Below are 15,609 nucleotides of genomic sequence, written 5' to 3'. Positions count from 1 at the left end.
CAGGTGACCACAGACACCCCCACCCGCGCCCAGCCCCAGGAGACAGGCAGCCCCGCCCCCCGCGGGCACCCTCCCGTCCCCAGGAGCTCTGGGCGGGCACAGGGCAGCAGGCCGGCAGGCAGCCCAGCCACGCCAGCCCCCCAGCTGCCAGAGCAGCCCCCGCCCCCCACCTCCGCGGCCTCGGGGCGGTCCCGGCCGCATCCGCAGCAGCCCGACCCCGGAGCGGGGGAGGCAGGGCCCGGGGCGGGCGGGAGGAGGGCAGCGCCCCCCCGCAGCGCCCCCTGAAGCCCAGCTCCTTGCAGCCGGCTTGCCCTCGCCCAGGGGGGCTCGGGGCAGAGGCCGCAGGGGAGACGCGCCACCCTGCCCGGCGCCCGCACCCGCCCCGGGCCGGAGAGGGCCAGCGGGGAGTGTGTCCCGGGAGCCGTGGCGGGTGACGGCAAGGGAGGCCGGGCGGCCGGGCACACCTGGGGGACGCGCGGGTGCAGGCGGGCAGCGCCGCCCGGGCTCGTGACGCCGCTTCTCCCCACCCCGGGGGCGCGCCCGGAGGCGGCAGCAGCCCCAGGGACTCGGTGCCCGTCCCCCCGCGCCCTGCCCGTCCACCCGCGGGAGCTCGGGCCCTGCCCGTCCACCCCGGGCGGGGGGGGGATGGGGGGGGGGGGCGCGCGGGGCGGGCACCTCCGCGACTCAGCCCCCGCCCAGGGCTCCCGCCGCCCCGGCCCCGCCCGCCGGGCGCCCCGCGCGCGGGTCCAGGCGCCTCGAGGCCGCGCGATCCCGGGACTCCCCGGCAGCCGGGGCCGCGCCGAGCAGCCTCGGCGCTGGGGACACTCCGGGGGGGACCCTCTGCCCGGGTCGGGTCCGGGCTCCCGCTCCGGTCCCCCCAGCGGAGACCCGAAAACGCGGGCGCGCGGCAGGAGCCCGGCAGAGCTGCGCGCCCCGCCCGCCCCCGGCCCCGCCCCCGGCCCCGCGTGACCCCGCCCATCCCGCGCCAACGCTCGCGATTGCTTTTAGCCCCGCCCCGTCCACGCCCGCGTCAGGGTCCGCTCATGCATATGCATGAAGTTCCCTCCAATGGCGCCGCCGGCGGAGGACGGGGGGGCGGCCGCGGGGCTTGCGCCTGCGCACAGTGCAGCCGGCGGCCCGGCCCGGCGGCCCCTGCCCGGCTCCTGGGCTCCGGGGCCCGCGGCCGCGTCCTGGGCGGTGGCCGCGCGGGGTCAGGCCAGGGCGGTGAGCGCCCCTCGCGCACGTGGGGCGCAGGGGGCTCCCCACGCCCCAGGGCCCCGCCGCCGCGGCGACGCCCGACCCGGGCCGGCCCCCTGCCGAGTCCAGCCCAGTCCAGCCGCGACCGGGGGCGGGCGGGGCGGGGCGGGCCCTCGGGGTGGGCGGGGCGGGGCGGGGCGGGGCCCTCGGGGGGCGGGCGGGCGGGGCCCTCGGGGCGGGGCGGGCCTCGGGGGGCGGGGCGGGGCGGGGCCCGCGGGGGGGGCCTCGGGTGGCGGGGCGGGGGCGGGGCGGGGCCGCGCGGGCGGGGCGGGGCCCTCGGGGGGGCGGCGGGCGGGGCCCGCGGGCGGGGCGGGGCCCTCGGGGCGGGCGGGGGCGGGGCGGGGCCCGCGGGCGGGCCCTCGGGGCGGCGGGGCGGCCCTCGGGCGGGGCGGCGGGCCCGCGGGGCGGGGGCGGGGGCGGGGCGGGGGCGGGGCGCAGCTGCCGGGCTCCTGCCGCGCGCCCGCGTTTTCGGGTCTCCGCTGGGGGCCCCGGAGGGGGTGCCCGGACCCGACCCGGGCAGAGGGGCCCCCCGGAGTGTCCCCCAGCGCCGAGGCTGCTCGCCGCCCGCACAGCGCGCGGCCGCAGGAGGAACGGCCCCGGGGCGCCCGCTGACCGGGACGGGCTCCGGGCGGGCAGGTGCGGCTGCCAGCGGCGGACACCGCCCGGCCGAGGGGCGCCGGCCCCCCAGGCTGCAATGGGGCCCGCCCCGGCCGCCGCAGGGCCCAGAAGCAGCCCGGGGAGGGCAGCGTCTGAGGAGGGGACCCGCGTGGGGCCGGGGCGGCCACCCCAGAACCGCGATCCGGAGGGGGGGTGCAGCCCAGACGCGCCGCGGAAGAAGGGGGGCAAGATCAAGGGCACCTCACGGCCTTGAGCCAGGACCGGCAAGCGGAGGGGTCAGGGCACAGAGAGGGCAGAAGGGCAGGCACTGAGAACAGCAGAGGGTGGTGCCCAGGCCCCGGCCCCCGGGACCAGTGCCTGTGCCCCCGGCAGGAGTGGGCGTCCACCCGCCTGTGCCCCCGGCAGGAGGTGGGCGTCCACCCGCCTGTGCCCCCCGGCAGGAGGTGGGCGTCCACCCGCCTGTGCCCCCGGCAGGAGGTGGGCGTCCACCCGTCTGGCCGGGGGCACGTCTGTGACGCCGAGTCAGTGGCACGCGGCACCCGGTCCCAGCGGCCTCGCTGGGTTCTGCTCGATCCTGGAGGTCCACAGTGCTCATGGGGTGCCCACTGAAGAGCCCGTGGGGGTCAGCCTGGGCAGGCCTGGCTGTCGGGGACAGTGGGGACCCACGCCAGAGGGGGGTCTGATGACCAGAGGAAGTGCCCCGACAGGAAAGAGGCCGGGCTGCGGCCCCTGAGATCAGGGCTCACAGGTGGGGGGTCACCCCCACTGGGGAGTCACTGTTACCCATCCCATCTGGGCCAGGGGTGAGTGGGCTGCCTCCCAGGACTCCCATCCGGCCCCCAGGGCCCCAGGTGTGTGGTGACTCCCCATGCCCCCCACCTCTATGCTGGGGGACCTCAGTGCTGGGAAGCATGGGTGGGGTGAGCCCCATCAGGGTGGAAGGTGGGGTTTGAGTCTGAGCACAAGGGTAGGGGGGCCAGCAAGACCTTATCTCTGAGCCCCATTTACCCATCCAGAAATGGGGGCGTGGCCCCCCAAGTCAGCTGGGTGAGGGGTCCAGGCCCTCAGGGTGCAGGGGGAATGTTCCACCTCTCTCCCCGGGAACAGGGCCCCTCCCATGTGGGGAGGGCTCCCCCTGCACGCGGAGCTCAGGAGCCTGCGGGGAGCAGGGACCCCGCCAGAGGGGCCCATGGAGGGAGGGGACACCATTTCCACAGACCCCGACAGGTAGCAGAGACGAGGCGCCTGGAGCAGGGGCTGTGAGGGGACGGGAGGCTCTGCGGTCAGAGCCCCGGGCACTCGAGGGCACGCAGGGGCACCTCCCCGTAGGCCTTGGGGCTGTCAGTGGGCCGGGCCGGGGCCTGCGCGGGGCTGCTAGAAGGGGGGCCACCTCCCTCCCGTCCCTGCTCTGTCCTGGGCCACCTCGGGCCAGCACGGCGCACCTGGGCCCACACCCCTGGCGGCGCACCCAGAGCCCCTAGGCGCCTCGCACACCCCTGCCTGGTCCTGCGGGCAAAGGGCGCCGAGGGGTGGGGTTGGGGCCCAACGGACGGCCCAGGCGATCCCGCCAGCGTCTCCCCGGAGGTGACAGCACCTGGGGCCGGTGTGAGTCCCCTGCAGGGCCGGGGATGAGGCGGCCTCTGGAGGGAGGTGGGGCTGCAGCCACCCTGGGGAGCCCCCCACCAAGCGGGGGCCTGAAGGCGGCCACCCTGGGTCTGGTGAGTCCTGCCCCCGGGTGTGGCCTCCGCACCCCCTCCCTTGCGGCCCTCCCCTGCGCTGACTAGCCTGGCGGCACCCGCCCATGGTCGCTCCTCTGGAGCCCCCCACTGTCCACGGAGACAGGGGAGCCCCGTTGGGGCAGGTGACTTCCGGGAGCCACGTGGACCCTGAGCAGGGCCCTGGGCAGCCCACGGCCTGGGAGGGCTCCTTACACCTGTGCAGTGGGCAGAGTCCATGGCAGGCCAGGGATTCACCTGGTCAGAGGGGCACCCCCCTCGGAGCCCAGAAAGTTCCCGGGGCGGGGCCTGTGTCATCCTGGACCAGGGCCCCAGCACAGCCCCCCGCCCTGAGCAGCCGCCTCCCTGGGCCTGTCCCGCCTCCTGCTCTGGCCCTGCGGGCGCCAGGCCGGGCAGCACCAGCCAGGGGAGGGGCAGCTCCTGCCCGGGGGTCTCAGGGCTCCCGGTCAGGACTCCGTGAGGACAGCCACGCAGTAGGTAAGGACCCTTGGGGGGAAACAGGAGACCTCAGGGGTCCCCCTGGCAGGACGCGGCCCTTAGGGTGCTGCTGCCCATTTCGGAGACGGAGGGACAGAGACGGCCCCCAGCCCCGCCTCACCCCGTCCCCTCCCCAGGTGCTGATCCTCGGCTCCTGGGGTCCCCTCCCTGCGCCCCAGCCGTGGCCCCGTGCACGGAGGAGCAGTACCAGGTGGGGCCGCGGTGCTGCCCCAAGTGCAGCCCAGGTGGGTGTGACCGTCCTGTGCAGTGAGGGCCGCGGCCAGGGCGGGGTGGTGGGGACGGGCCATGGTGCTGGGACCAGGACAATCACCCAGATCCTGACCCGAGTCCCCTCCAAGACCCCCGCAGGGTCCTCCGTCCCCCTGCAAGACCCTCCCTTCCACCTGCAGGGGGCGCCCTGGGGCATGACAGCCCTGGAGGAGGGACCCGGGTCAGGGGGCTCTGCTGTCCACAGGCCACGTGTGCGGGCCCACCTCCCTCCAGAACCTTCTGACTCCCCCGACAGGCTCCTGCTGGGGCTTCAGGGCTGGGGTCCCCTCAGGGTGTCCCCTGATCGGGGGACCCTCTGGCTGCAGGTTACCGGGTGCAGCAGCACTGCGGGGCATCCACAGACACAGCCTGTGCTCCCTGCGCCCCCGGGACCTACACCGCCCACCGGAACGGGCTGAGCGCGTGTCTGCCCTGCCAGGACTGCCGCCCAGGTGAGGCCCACCTGCTCCAGCCCGGGTCACCGGCACCTGCCCACCCAAGGCCCTGAGACGCGACACCCACAGAACGAGGAACCAGGACCCGCCACCCCCACCCTGGGCCCTCAGTGCTGGCCTGGTCCATCCAGGATCTAGGGGGGCAGGGAGACACTGAGGGGAGAGGGTGTCACCGGCCGGGGGTTCAGTAACATGGGGTTGGGGGGGGACACAGAGCAGGAGAGCCGGGCTGGGGGCCTGACCCCAGGGCCGATGACCCCCGGGGCACAGCAGCTACTTCCTGCCCCAGCCCCTGGGCGGGAGCTGGGCGCGGACAGGCCGGTGCGGGCGGTGGGCTCCGTCCCTAGCGTCCCCACCCTGCGGGAGCCTGGCCTACGCCCCCAGACAGGCGCCCCCCCTCACACACACGGCAGCCGTGGCTCAGCCCTCTCTCCTGGCAGCCCTGGGCCTGGAGACCCGGCGCGGGTGCTCCCCCACGGGGGACGCCGTGTGCGGCTGCGCCCCCGGCCACGTCTGCGTCCTGGAGCACGGGGACAGCTGCGCGCAGTGCCAGCCCCGCACGGCCTGCAGGCCCGGCCAGAGCGTGAGGCAGAGAGGTGAGCACCCCCAGGGCCACTCCTGACACAGCCGGGCCTCCTCCCCGGGAAGGGACACCCCAGCCCCTGGGGACACCCAGCCCCCCACCCAGCACCGCCTGCCCCGCCCGCGCAGGCACCGAGCAGCAGGACACGCTGTGTGAGGACTGTCCCCCCGAACCTTCTCTCCCGACGGGACCCTGGAGCAGTGCCAGCCCCATGTGGCCTGCAGGCCCGGCCAGAGCGTGAGGCAGAGAGGTGAGCGCCCCCAGGGCCACTCCTGACACAGTCGGGCCTCCTCCCTGGGAAGGGACATGCCCAGCCCCCCGGGGGCACCCAGCTGCCCCACCCAGCCTGACCTGACCTGCCCCGCAGGCACCGAGCGGCAGGACACGCTGTGTGAGGACTGTCCCCCCGGAACCTTCTCTCCGCTCGACGGGACCCTGGAGCAGTGCGAGCCCTGGACCAGGTAGGAGACCCGGCCTCAGCCCGGTGTCCGGGGGGCTCCTGGGGATCCCCGAGAGGTAAGGGCCACCCCATGAGAGACACCCTACGGCCTGTCCTCTGTGTCTCCCTGTCCTGTCCGTCGCCCTGTCCATCCGGGCCCTCCCTGGAGCGGGCTGTGGGAGGCAGACAGACACTGGTCCCCCCAATGTTCCCCCCGCCCTGTCCTGCTCCTGCCCCAGGGCCCGGGTGGGGTCCAGGGTCCCGGTGTGTCCCCTGCGGCTCCAGGCCCCGCCTCCTCCCAGGTGCAGCCGGCTTCAGGCAGAAGCAAATCCGGGGACCAGCAGCAGCGACGTCACCTGCTCCTCCTGGCCCCTTATTCTGCTTGTGCTCCTGCTTCTGCTTCTGCTCGTCTCTGTCCTGGGGGCGCTCGGGGTCCTCGGGGCACGATGGGCTCTCAGGGGAAGAAATGGACGACCAGGTGAGCAGCAGGGAGGTCCTCTGGGGATCAGGGCCCGCTGACTCATCAGGGACCCTCCAGATCTGCCCCCCAATATGGGGAGACACCCAGCACCTCTCAGGCTCTGGCCTGTCACGGGCAGGGGAGGGGGCTCCCCGGGGCGACCCTGACGTCATGCAGCATCACCGAGAGGCTGTGCGAGGCTGGAGGGGTGAACCCCGACTTGGGGAGGCATCGTCACCCCTGCACTGCTCATGCCGGGACCCGATTCCTGCCCCAGAGGTGGTGGACAGGCGGCTGCGGCGGGAGCGGGGGCCGGACACTGTCCGATGGGCCAGCCTGGCGTGCCCGCGCGTGCCGGGAGCAGGTCTCAGCTGCTGCCCACGTCCCCCACCCCACCCCGGGCCCAGACAGGGCCTGGGTCGGGTCTGAGAGCTGGACAGGGACACTGTCCGCCCCCCCTCCCCGGCACCCGCTCCTGAGGGGACCCTCTGTCAGGGCCCCCCTCCTGATGACACGCTCTGGGGGAGTAGGGGGCTGGGCTGGGAGGGGCCGGGTGCCCTGAGTGCTGGGCCCTGGGGACAGGCCAGCAAGGGCACGAGCCTCGGCCTCCCTGTGTCCGCGGGTCCCTGGGAGAAGGGCCCCCGGGGTGCCGGGCGGGCGGGGCCCCCTCGCGCTGACCCTCCTGACTTGTGTCTGTTCCGCAGGGGAACCCCCGGGGAGAGAGCCCCCCTCCAGGTACGGCTGCTCCCCCGGGGACGTGGTGGGTGGGGCTCCCTGGTCCCGAGACCCCGTCTCAGTCCTGCCCCTAGGGTGGGGGGCACAGCCTCCCCTGGGACCGGGGGTCCCCCAAGACAGCACCCCGGGGCCAGGCCAGGCAGGCCTCAGGGCGTCCGTGTGCTCTGAACCTGCAGATGAGGACACAGGGTGCGGCAGGGGACCCCGCGGCTGCCCACGCCCTGCAGGCCTGTCCGGCCGTCGCCACGGAGGCTGAGGAGGAAACGGTGCCCTGAGTCCCGGGGGCGGCCCCCCGCTGGCCACGGGGCCCGGGACACAGAGGACTGACCGCTGGGGGCGCCTGCTGGAGGCCGCAGGACACGCACGGCCTGGGAGCTGGGGGGACCCCATGCTCACTACAGCCCACCCAAGAGGAGAGGGGCCACGTCAGGACTTGGGGACCCCGGCCCCCACGTGTCTCTGGAGGCTGAGCCCTCCCCGCAGCCCTGTGAGTGCCCAGGACGAGTGCCCGCTGCACCCTCTGCCCCGGCCCTGGCTGTGCTGGCGAGCGGGACGGGGTGTGAGGGCGCCAGGACCCCCATGCAATGTGGGGTCACAGCCCACCTGGCCAGTGCACCGGCTACTCCCCGTGACTGACATTCCCCCGGGGCAGCATGTGACGTCCTGGCCGCCCCTGGAGGCGGCACCGACCCCGCCGTGACCTCAACCCACCCAGGGGCCCAGCTCAGGCCCAGGACCCGCTGACCCCAGCGTCCCCCCCCCCCCCCGCCCACCGCTCCCCGGGCTCCTGCGGGGAACAGGCAAGTCCTTGACTCTGCAGGGCCCACGGTGGGGGGGCTGGTGGGGGGGCTGGTGGGGGGATGCTGGGGGTCCCAGTGGCCTCCGGGGGGGAGTGGGGAGAGGAGGCTGAGGGTCTGCCCCCCTCCCAACACCCCCCACCCTGGCCGGGCTGAATAAACTGGGTCTGAACACCCTGGCGGGCGGAGCGTGCTGATGCCTCTGCCACCCTCCGTGCGGACCGACCCGGGCGCGCGCTGCCCCGCGGCGGGAGCTCAGGGCGGGGGAGGAGAGGGCGCCGGGGAGACGGGCGGGGACGGAGCTTTGTGCCCAGGTGCCACCCCGGCCCTGCCCCGCCTGCCAGGCCGTGGGGCGGCCTCTGTGCATGAGCCGCGGCCCGGCCCAGGGGAGAGCTGCTGGGTCTGGGGGCGTCTGGGACAGACAGGGCAGCGCGGGACACGGCCCTCGTGGGGTCCTGGGGGGTCCCTGCTGGGGGGGCCTCCCCCAACCCACTGAGCCAGCCGGCCCTGGCTGCCTGGTCCCCTGGGAGTGCCGCACCCCCAGCGGGCTGCCCCCCTCCTGCCCTCCCAGGGCCCCAACCCCTGCCCGAGCCATCCCGCCGCCTCCCTGACCGTGGGGCTCTGTGTCCTGCCCCGTCCCCTCCTGCCCCCCGTCCCTCTAGACCAGGACGAGCCGCCTTGTGCCACCCTGTGCGCATCAGCAGTGGCTGCTGCCCCCTGCCCCTCCCTGGAGAGCAGCCACTGGTGTGGCACCCCCTGGTCGCTGGGTCCTGGCCGGCCGGGGAGGCTGGGCTGGGCCAGCAGGGGAGACGTCCATCCCCAGAGGGCCCCACCTGGAGCTCACTCCTGGGGGCCCAACCCTCGACGTGGGGCCCCTGGCCCCGGTCTGCGCCCCCGTCTCGCATCCCCGCTGCCTCCCCGGCGCTCCCCCCAGGGCCTGGCCCTCCTGACTTGGGGATCTCTGGGGACCATGACCCTCGTGAGGTCCCCCAGCCCCCGACTCCAGGCAGGTGTTCCAGCCTGACGGCACAGGCAGCCCCGCCCTCCACTCCCACCAGCCGCACAGCCGCGCAGCCCTGCCGGGGCCCAGCCCGCGCCCGGGGGTGCTAGTGGCGCTCGCAGCGGAGGGCGGGCCTGGGAAGGGGCCGGGGACAGGGCAACAGCCCAACCAGGTGCCAGGGCCTCCCGACCCCCCCGCCCCTCAGTGGCCCTCACCCCCGGGCTGCCCCCCAGGCGGGCTCCGCCTGGCTCACCGCGCCCGGGCCGCCTGCCCAACCTGAGGACACTTTTAGGTGATGGGACCCCCGGGAGCCCCAGTCACGGTGGGGGGCTGCGTCCTCCCTCTGACGCCTGCTCCAAGAGGCGGGACTGGCGGCGGCTTCCTCCGTGTGCTCACAGGGGCCAGCCCGGCCCTCGCGTGCGGGAGACGCCTGTCCGAAGGGGCGGTCAAGGCAGGAGCACGTGGTCGGCGGGACAGCTGGGGTGGCCGGGGTGGCCGGGACGGCCGGCTGCCGGGTGGCCGGGGTGGCCGGGGTGGCCGCCTGCCGGGCTCTGGAATGGAGAGACGCCAAAAGCCCAAAGGGCCGAAAACCCAGACCCGGGGCTGTGGCGACACGACGCCCACACGGCAGGGGCCTGTGGCCGCAGCTGATCGCAGGACAGGGCCCGACCGAGGACAGGACAGGGTCTGTGGGTCTCCCCCGTGCGCAGCTGCAAGGGGCCTCGGGCTCCAGCACCTCGGGGTGTCTCTTACAAACAGGGAGACAAAGAGGCACTGTGGCCCCCGGGGCGGCTGCCCACCCAGAGAGCATCCGTGCTGGTCCCCACCGGTCACCAGGGTGCTGGGCAGCCCTGGCCGGCAGGGATAGTCGCTGCGGGCCCCCCCGGGGCGGTGTCAGACACCCCCAGTGTGAAGCGCTCCTGGCAGTTGTTGGGCGACGCCGGCGACGAGCAGCTCTTGGAGACCCAGGCCCGGGCCTCGGGGTCCCTTCAGGCCGCGGGGAGACGGGATGGAAACCCCGTCCCTGCAGAGACTCGGCTTCTCTCCCTCCAGGGCCGGCGGCCGCCGGCCCCTCTTTCCTCCTCTGCCAGAGGCCAGGGCTGGCTCTGCTGATCCTCAGCGGCCTGTCCGGCCGCCATTATGTTACCTACAGTTCTGGATCCCAAGCAAGGCCGGAAGGGCCAGTCCGTTGGGTCCAGGAGCCCGGCCCCGCGAGGCGCCTTTCAGGTCCGTCAGGAGCGCGAGGCCGGATCCCGCTGGGAAGCGCGAGGTCGCGAGGGTGACCGGGACGCCGGGGCTGAGGCCCGACGCACAGCACGGATCCCGCTTACACCCCCCGCGGGCGTGACGGGCACCGAGGACCACGTGGGACAAGGGACCCCGAAGCAGCCCCGTGGACGCCTTGTGGACGAGCCTGAGGCCGCGGGGGACCCGGAGCCTGACCCCAGGGGCCACCCTGAGCCTGGAGCAGGGGAGCCGGGCCCGGGACAGACTCGGGCCCCGATTCTCCAGGGACTCCCTCCCCGTCCTGTCACCTCCGGCCCCTCGCGACCGCGCGGCCGGGTTCCTGGAGCAGAGAGAGGCCGGGGTCTTGCTCTCCGCGGCGCCCGTGGCTGTCCGTGTGGCGCCGCCCGCAGCAGCCGGGAGAGAGTCTTTCCCTTTCTTCTTGGGGCCGGAGCTGGCTCTGCTCAGGGTGGTCTCTCAGCGCCCCGACCCCACCTCATGTCCCGTCAGGGAGCCCCACCCACAAGTCTGATCGGCCGTTTTGCACCCACCGGCTCCCCGCTCGCCCCTGACCGGTCCCTTCCGCCATCCAGGACGTTCGCAGCCGCATAAAGGGCTCTAAGCGCTCCTGCCCCCTGACCCCTGCAGGAGCCACAGGGGGGCCGCTGAGGCCGCCCTCCCCCGCCGCGGGGCGGCTTCCCCGAAGAGCAGGACGCCTGCACCTGGGGGGGGGGTCCCCTCTCACCCTGGACAGGACCCTCCCCTGGGAGCCCAGAGCCGCCTGACGGGGGCCCAGGGCGAGGCCCCAGGGGGAAGCCCGGGGCAGCAGGGCTTCAAAGAGGACCCCCTAAGTGTTGCAGCAGCCCCCCTGGAGGCCGTCGCTGCCGGGTTCCTCTGCCCCCTGAGGCCGCTCGGCTGGACCCTGGGCTCCTCCTGCCCGGGGCCCCACCGCAGGGCAGGCCCCTCCGGGCACGATACGGACCCGATAGGCCTCGGTGGCGCGGGCGGTGGAGCCTCGCGGGTCTCTCCCCGGCCGCTCCACACGAGCCGGGCCCTTGATGCTCGCCTCCTGCCCTGTGGAGAGGACCCGCCGGGGCCTGAGCTGACCGGCAGGGCCTAGAGCGGGCGGACAGTCTCCGGGCCCGAGGACGGGACGGGGCACGCAGGCTGGGCTGCTGCCCGGGGCGGTGCCCATCCCAGGCCCGCCTGCAGGGCGCCCTCCCCTGCCGGCCCCAAGAGCCAGCTCGGAGGCTGACGGCTCCCAGGCTGACGGGGGACCTGGGGCCCGCTGGAGTCGGGGAGCGTGAGCGCGGCAGGCTGTGGACGGCATCAAGCGAGCCCGCGCGAGGTCCGGGAGGGATGATGGACAGGAGGACACGAGCTGGACGGCTTCCTGTGTGGCACTGCCCACTGCAGCGACAGGGCTACAGGGAGGGCTCAGCCTCCAAGGACACGTGGGGGCCGGGGATACCCACCCAGCCCCGCTCCCGATCGCGGCCCCTCTCCTCTCTTGGTGGGGTGCAGAGCTCCCCCTCAGCTCCCAGGCCCCATGTTGTTGGAGACCCCCAGGCCTGCAGCGCCGAGACAAGGAAGACATCAAGGTCGTGCTGGAAGCCTGGGCATGGCTAAGACACTGATCCGCTCGGGGGGAGACTGGCCGTGGCCACATCGGGGTGCCCTGTCGGGCCCGCGGGGCTACGCCTGGGCACAGACTAGATTAGACAAAGGAACAGAACGGCCTGAGGGCGCAGGACCTCGCGGTGAGTGTGCGCCGGGCACGGCCTGTGCCGAGAGAGGCCTTCATCGTCTAGTGGCTGACCTGGGAGGGCTGCTTGTATCAGTGAAAACGAGGTGCACCCGCACTGGGGCTCCCCCATCTCGGAGACTCTGTTTCGCGTCAGTCATTTATTTCCTCGGCTCCACTGGATTCTCTCAACCCTGCTCGGCGGAGCTGGACGCGGGGCCGCGTGTCCTGGCGGCTTCAGCCGGCGCCCCAGCGGGCAGCCCTCCGTGTCCTGGGCCCGTGACCTGCTCCGTGCCCGGGCTCAGCGGACACAGGTGGAAATGGCCACTGCTGAGGACACGACAAACAGCACGAGCAGAAGCAGAAGCAGATAAAGTCTCCGGGAGGCGCAGGTGACGTCGCTGCTGCTGGTCCCCGGATTGGCTTCTGCCTCAAGCCAGCTGCACCTGGGGGGAGGCGGGGCCTGGAGCCGCAGGGGACACACCGGGACCCTGGACCCCACCTGGGCCCTGTGGCAGTGGCAGGAGCAGGCAGCGGGGTGGCCACCGGGGGGTCCTGGGTCTGTCTGCCTCCCCCAGCCCGCTCCAGGGAGGGCCCGGATGGACAGGGCGATGGACGGGACAGGGAGACACAGAGGACAGGACATAGGGTGTCTCTCTTGGGGTGGCCCTTATCTCTAGGGGATTCCCCAGGAGCCCCCCCGACTCCAGGCTGAGGCCGGGTCTCCCACCTGGTCCAGGGCCGGCACTGCTCCAGGGTCCCGTCGGGAGAGAAGGTTCCGGGGGGACAGTCCTCACACAGCGTGTCCTGCCGCTCGGTGCCTGCGGGGCGGGGTCAGGCGGGGCTGGGCTGGGAGCTGGGCAGCCCCCGGGGGCTGGGGCTGTCCCTTCCCAGGAGGGGCCCCGGCTGTGTCAGGCGTGGCCCTGGGGGTGCTCACCTCTCTGCCTCACACTCTGGCCGGGCCTGCAGGCCGTGTGGGGCCGGCACTGCGCGCAGCTGTCCCCGTGCACCTGGACGCAGACGTGGCCGGGGGCGCAGCCACACACGGCGTCCCCCGTGGGGGAGCACCCGCGCCGGGTCACCAGGCCCAGGGCTGCCAGGAGAGAGGGCTGAGCCGCGGCTGCCGTGAGGTGTTGGGGGGTGCTCCCACAGGATGGGGACGCTGGGGACGGAGCCCACCCGCCCGCACCGCCCTGTCCGCGCCCCAGCTCTGCCTGGGACCTGCAGGAACTATGCCGAGAAGCACCCAGAGCCGGGGAGCCTCGCAGCAGGGTCCTGGGGTGCCCTGGTTGAGGGACATTAGCTGCAGAGTTAAAGTGCGGCTGTCGGGGGACAGGCAGTGTCTCCCCCCCCCGGGAGGTGGCGAGGCAAGGGCTGACCTGCTCCCTGTGGACGGACAGGAGCGGCTCCCGTCAGCCCTGGGGGTGGCAGGTGGACCCCGATCCAGTGCCCCCAGGCTTGTCCCTACCACACCTTTCTGAACCCCAAAGCCCTTTCTTCCCATTTCACCTCGTGGGGTACCCCCTCCCCGCACCACCTGTCAGGGCAGGATGGGAGGGGTCTCGGGGGTGTGGGCGGGTCCTGACAGCAGAGCTCCTGGGTGTCCCGGGGCCCTTGTGGGGGGAGCAGAGGGACCCTCTGGGTGTCCCGCGGGACAGACCAGGATGGACAGAGGCCTCAGCTCCCGGAGGACCCCCGGGGGGCACTGGAGCCCAAGGAGCAGGGGCCGGCGGGCGCAGGGGTGGCTGTGAGGAGGCCTCACCTGGACGGCAGTCCCGGCAGGGCAGACACTCCCTCAGGTCATTGAGCTTGTCCATGTAGGTCCCGGGGGCGCAGGGGACACATGATGTGCCCGTGTTCGCCCCGCAGGCCTGCTTCACCCGCTCACCTGCAGCCAGAGGGTCCCCAGATCAGGGGCCGCCCAGAGGGGCCCTGAAGCTCCAGCAGGTGGCCCCACCCCAGGGGCTGAGCTCTTGAGCAGCTCCCCAGCCCCTGGAACATGGGGCCCCAGCAGGAACCTGATGGGGGAGTCAGAAGGCTCTGGGGGGACGTGGGCCTGGATATGTGGCCTATGGACAGCAGAGCCCACTGACCCCAGGTCCTTCCTCCAGGGCTGCCTTGCCCCAGGGCGCCCCCTGCAGGTAGCGGGAGGGTCTTGCAGGGGGATGGAGGACCCTGTGGGGGGCGGGGGTCTTGGAGGGGACTCGGTTCAGGATCTGGGTGATTGTCTGGTCCCAGCACCATGGCCCGTCCCCACCACCCATCCCTGGGCGTGGCCCTCACTGCACGGGATGGTCACACCCACCTGGGCTGCACTTGGGGCAGCACCGCGCCCCCACCTGGTACTGCTCCTCCGTGCACGGGGGCAAGTCTATGCCTTGGAGGAGGGAGATCAACAGGAGGCCGAGGATCAGCACCTGGGGAGGGGACGGGGTGAGGTGGGGCTGGGGGCCGTCTCTGTCCCTCCGTCTGCGAAATGGGCAGCAGCACCCTAAGGGCCGTGTCCTGCCAGGGGGACCCCTGAGAGGTCTCCTGTGCCCCCCACCCGGGGTCCTTGACCACTCGTGGCTGTCCTCACGGAGTCCTGACCGGGAGCCCTGAGACCCCGGTCTGCCCTGAGACCCCAGGAGCTGCCCCTCCCCTGGCCGGTGCTGCCTGGCCTGGCGCCCGCAGAGCCAGAGCAGGAGGCGGGACAGGCCCAGGGAGGCGGATGCTCAGGGCGGGGGCTGTGCCGGGGCCCTGGGTCCAGGATGACACAGGCCCCGCCCCGGGAACTTCCAGGCCTTGGGGAGGGGGCCGCAGAGCTGGATCCTCCCCCCACACCCCCCCACACCCCAACACCCACACTCCACACAGGCCTCTGTGGCCTCACCCCACCTTCTGGGGTTGAGCAAGGGCGCCGGCCCCACCCAGCAGCCAGCAGGCCCTGCAGGCGGGAAAAGCTCACCTTTGCCCAGGTAAGGGGGGGCAGGAGCACACAGGGGTCCCGCTGGACTGGGGGGCCCTGCCCACACCCTCACCCTGTCGGGGCTCCGGGGTGGGGGGGGCTCCGGGGCAGGGGAGGGGCAGGGGGGGCGGTGGGGCGGGGGGGCAGACGGGCGCAGACTCACCAGGGTCAGGGCCGCCCAGCCCTTGGGTCCTGCTGGCCGCGGGCGGGGGAGGGTCCCAGGTGCAGGAGGAGCCCCTCGCCCCGTCCCGGGACCCCCCATGCCGTGCCCCCCGCCCGGACTCCTGCCCCGGAGCCCCTTCAGCAGCGCCTAGGCGGCCATCTCGGGAGGAAGTGAAAGCAAAAGAGGAAACGGAAGCACCAAACCCCTCCGGGGTCAGGCCCGGGCCCCTGCTGGGCGGGGCTGACCCAGGGCTCCCCCGCGGGGGATGTGGCCCCAGAGTCAGGGGGCGCGAGGGACAGAGCCCGGCGGGTGGGGAGGGACGTGGCCCCCCTTCAGGAGTCCCCCACCGGCCCAGCCCCCCTACAGCCCCGAGGCCTACAGGGAGCCCCCACGCCCCTGAGCCGCGGGTCTGATGGCCACGGGGGTCCCCAGGGTAGGGGTGCGCCCAGGGAGGCTGAGCTGAGCGGGGGGGGGGGGAGGGGGGGCAGCTGGAGGGCAGCCGGGGCAGCAGGGAGCGGGGGGCAGGGGGCACAGGCGGCGCTTCCTGCTGGGAGGAGGTCTGAGGCCCAGGCTGAGGCCTCAGCTGTGTGCGAGGAGGCGACCCGCTCCCCTGCCTGCGAGGCGCACCCCGCGTCTCTTAAACCAGAGAGCACCACGTCCTGAGGAGACGCGGTCGGGACAGCCCTGGGCGAGGCGGCCTCGGG

General features: G+C 74.0%; 2 protein-coding genes across 2 annotated transcripts; one reads left to right on the top strand and one right to left on the bottom strand.

The window, feature by feature from the left end:
* Positions 1-1,043: 1,043 nt before the first annotated feature.
* On the top strand, positions 1,044-6,724 carry LOC129145111 (tumor necrosis factor receptor superfamily member 14-like). The gene is made up of 7 exons (XM_054691113.1): positions 1,044-1,224; positions 4,226-4,333; positions 4,685-4,810; positions 5,254-5,409; positions 5,764-5,857; positions 6,138-6,313; positions 6,573-6,724. Exons 1-7 carry the CDS (start codon positions 1,044-1,046, stop codon positions 6,722-6,724), a joined length of 993 nt encoding a protein of 330 aa, XP_054547088.1.
* Positions 6,725-12,025: 5,301 nt separating this feature from the next.
* On the bottom strand, positions 12,026-15,054 carry LOC119235943 (tumor necrosis factor receptor superfamily member 14-like). Its single transcript, XM_037499547.2, has 6 exons — positions 14,906-15,054; positions 14,101-14,212; positions 13,558-13,683; positions 12,733-12,888; positions 12,526-12,616; positions 12,026-12,241 (listed from the first exon to the last, which is right to left on the bottom strand). Exons 1-6 carry the CDS (start codon positions 15,002-15,004, stop codon positions 12,097-12,099), a joined length of 729 nt encoding a protein of 242 aa, XP_037355444.1. The 5' UTR covers positions 15,005-15,054; the 3' UTR covers positions 12,026-12,096.
* Between the last annotated feature and the right edge of the window lie 555 nt (positions 15,055-15,609).

The sequence above is a fragment of the Talpa occidentalis genome, unplaced genomic scaffold, assembly GCF_014898055.3.
Source record: "Talpa occidentalis isolate TD23 unplaced genomic scaffold, MPIMG_talOcc4v2.1 talOcc4.9, whole genome shotgun sequence".
Taxonomy (NCBI): Eukaryota; Metazoa; Chordata; class Mammalia; order Eulipotyphla; family Talpidae; genus Talpa; species Talpa occidentalis.
The sequence above is the reverse complement of the archived record's forward strand: the minus strand, read 5'-3'. Positions and strand labels throughout refer to the sequence as shown.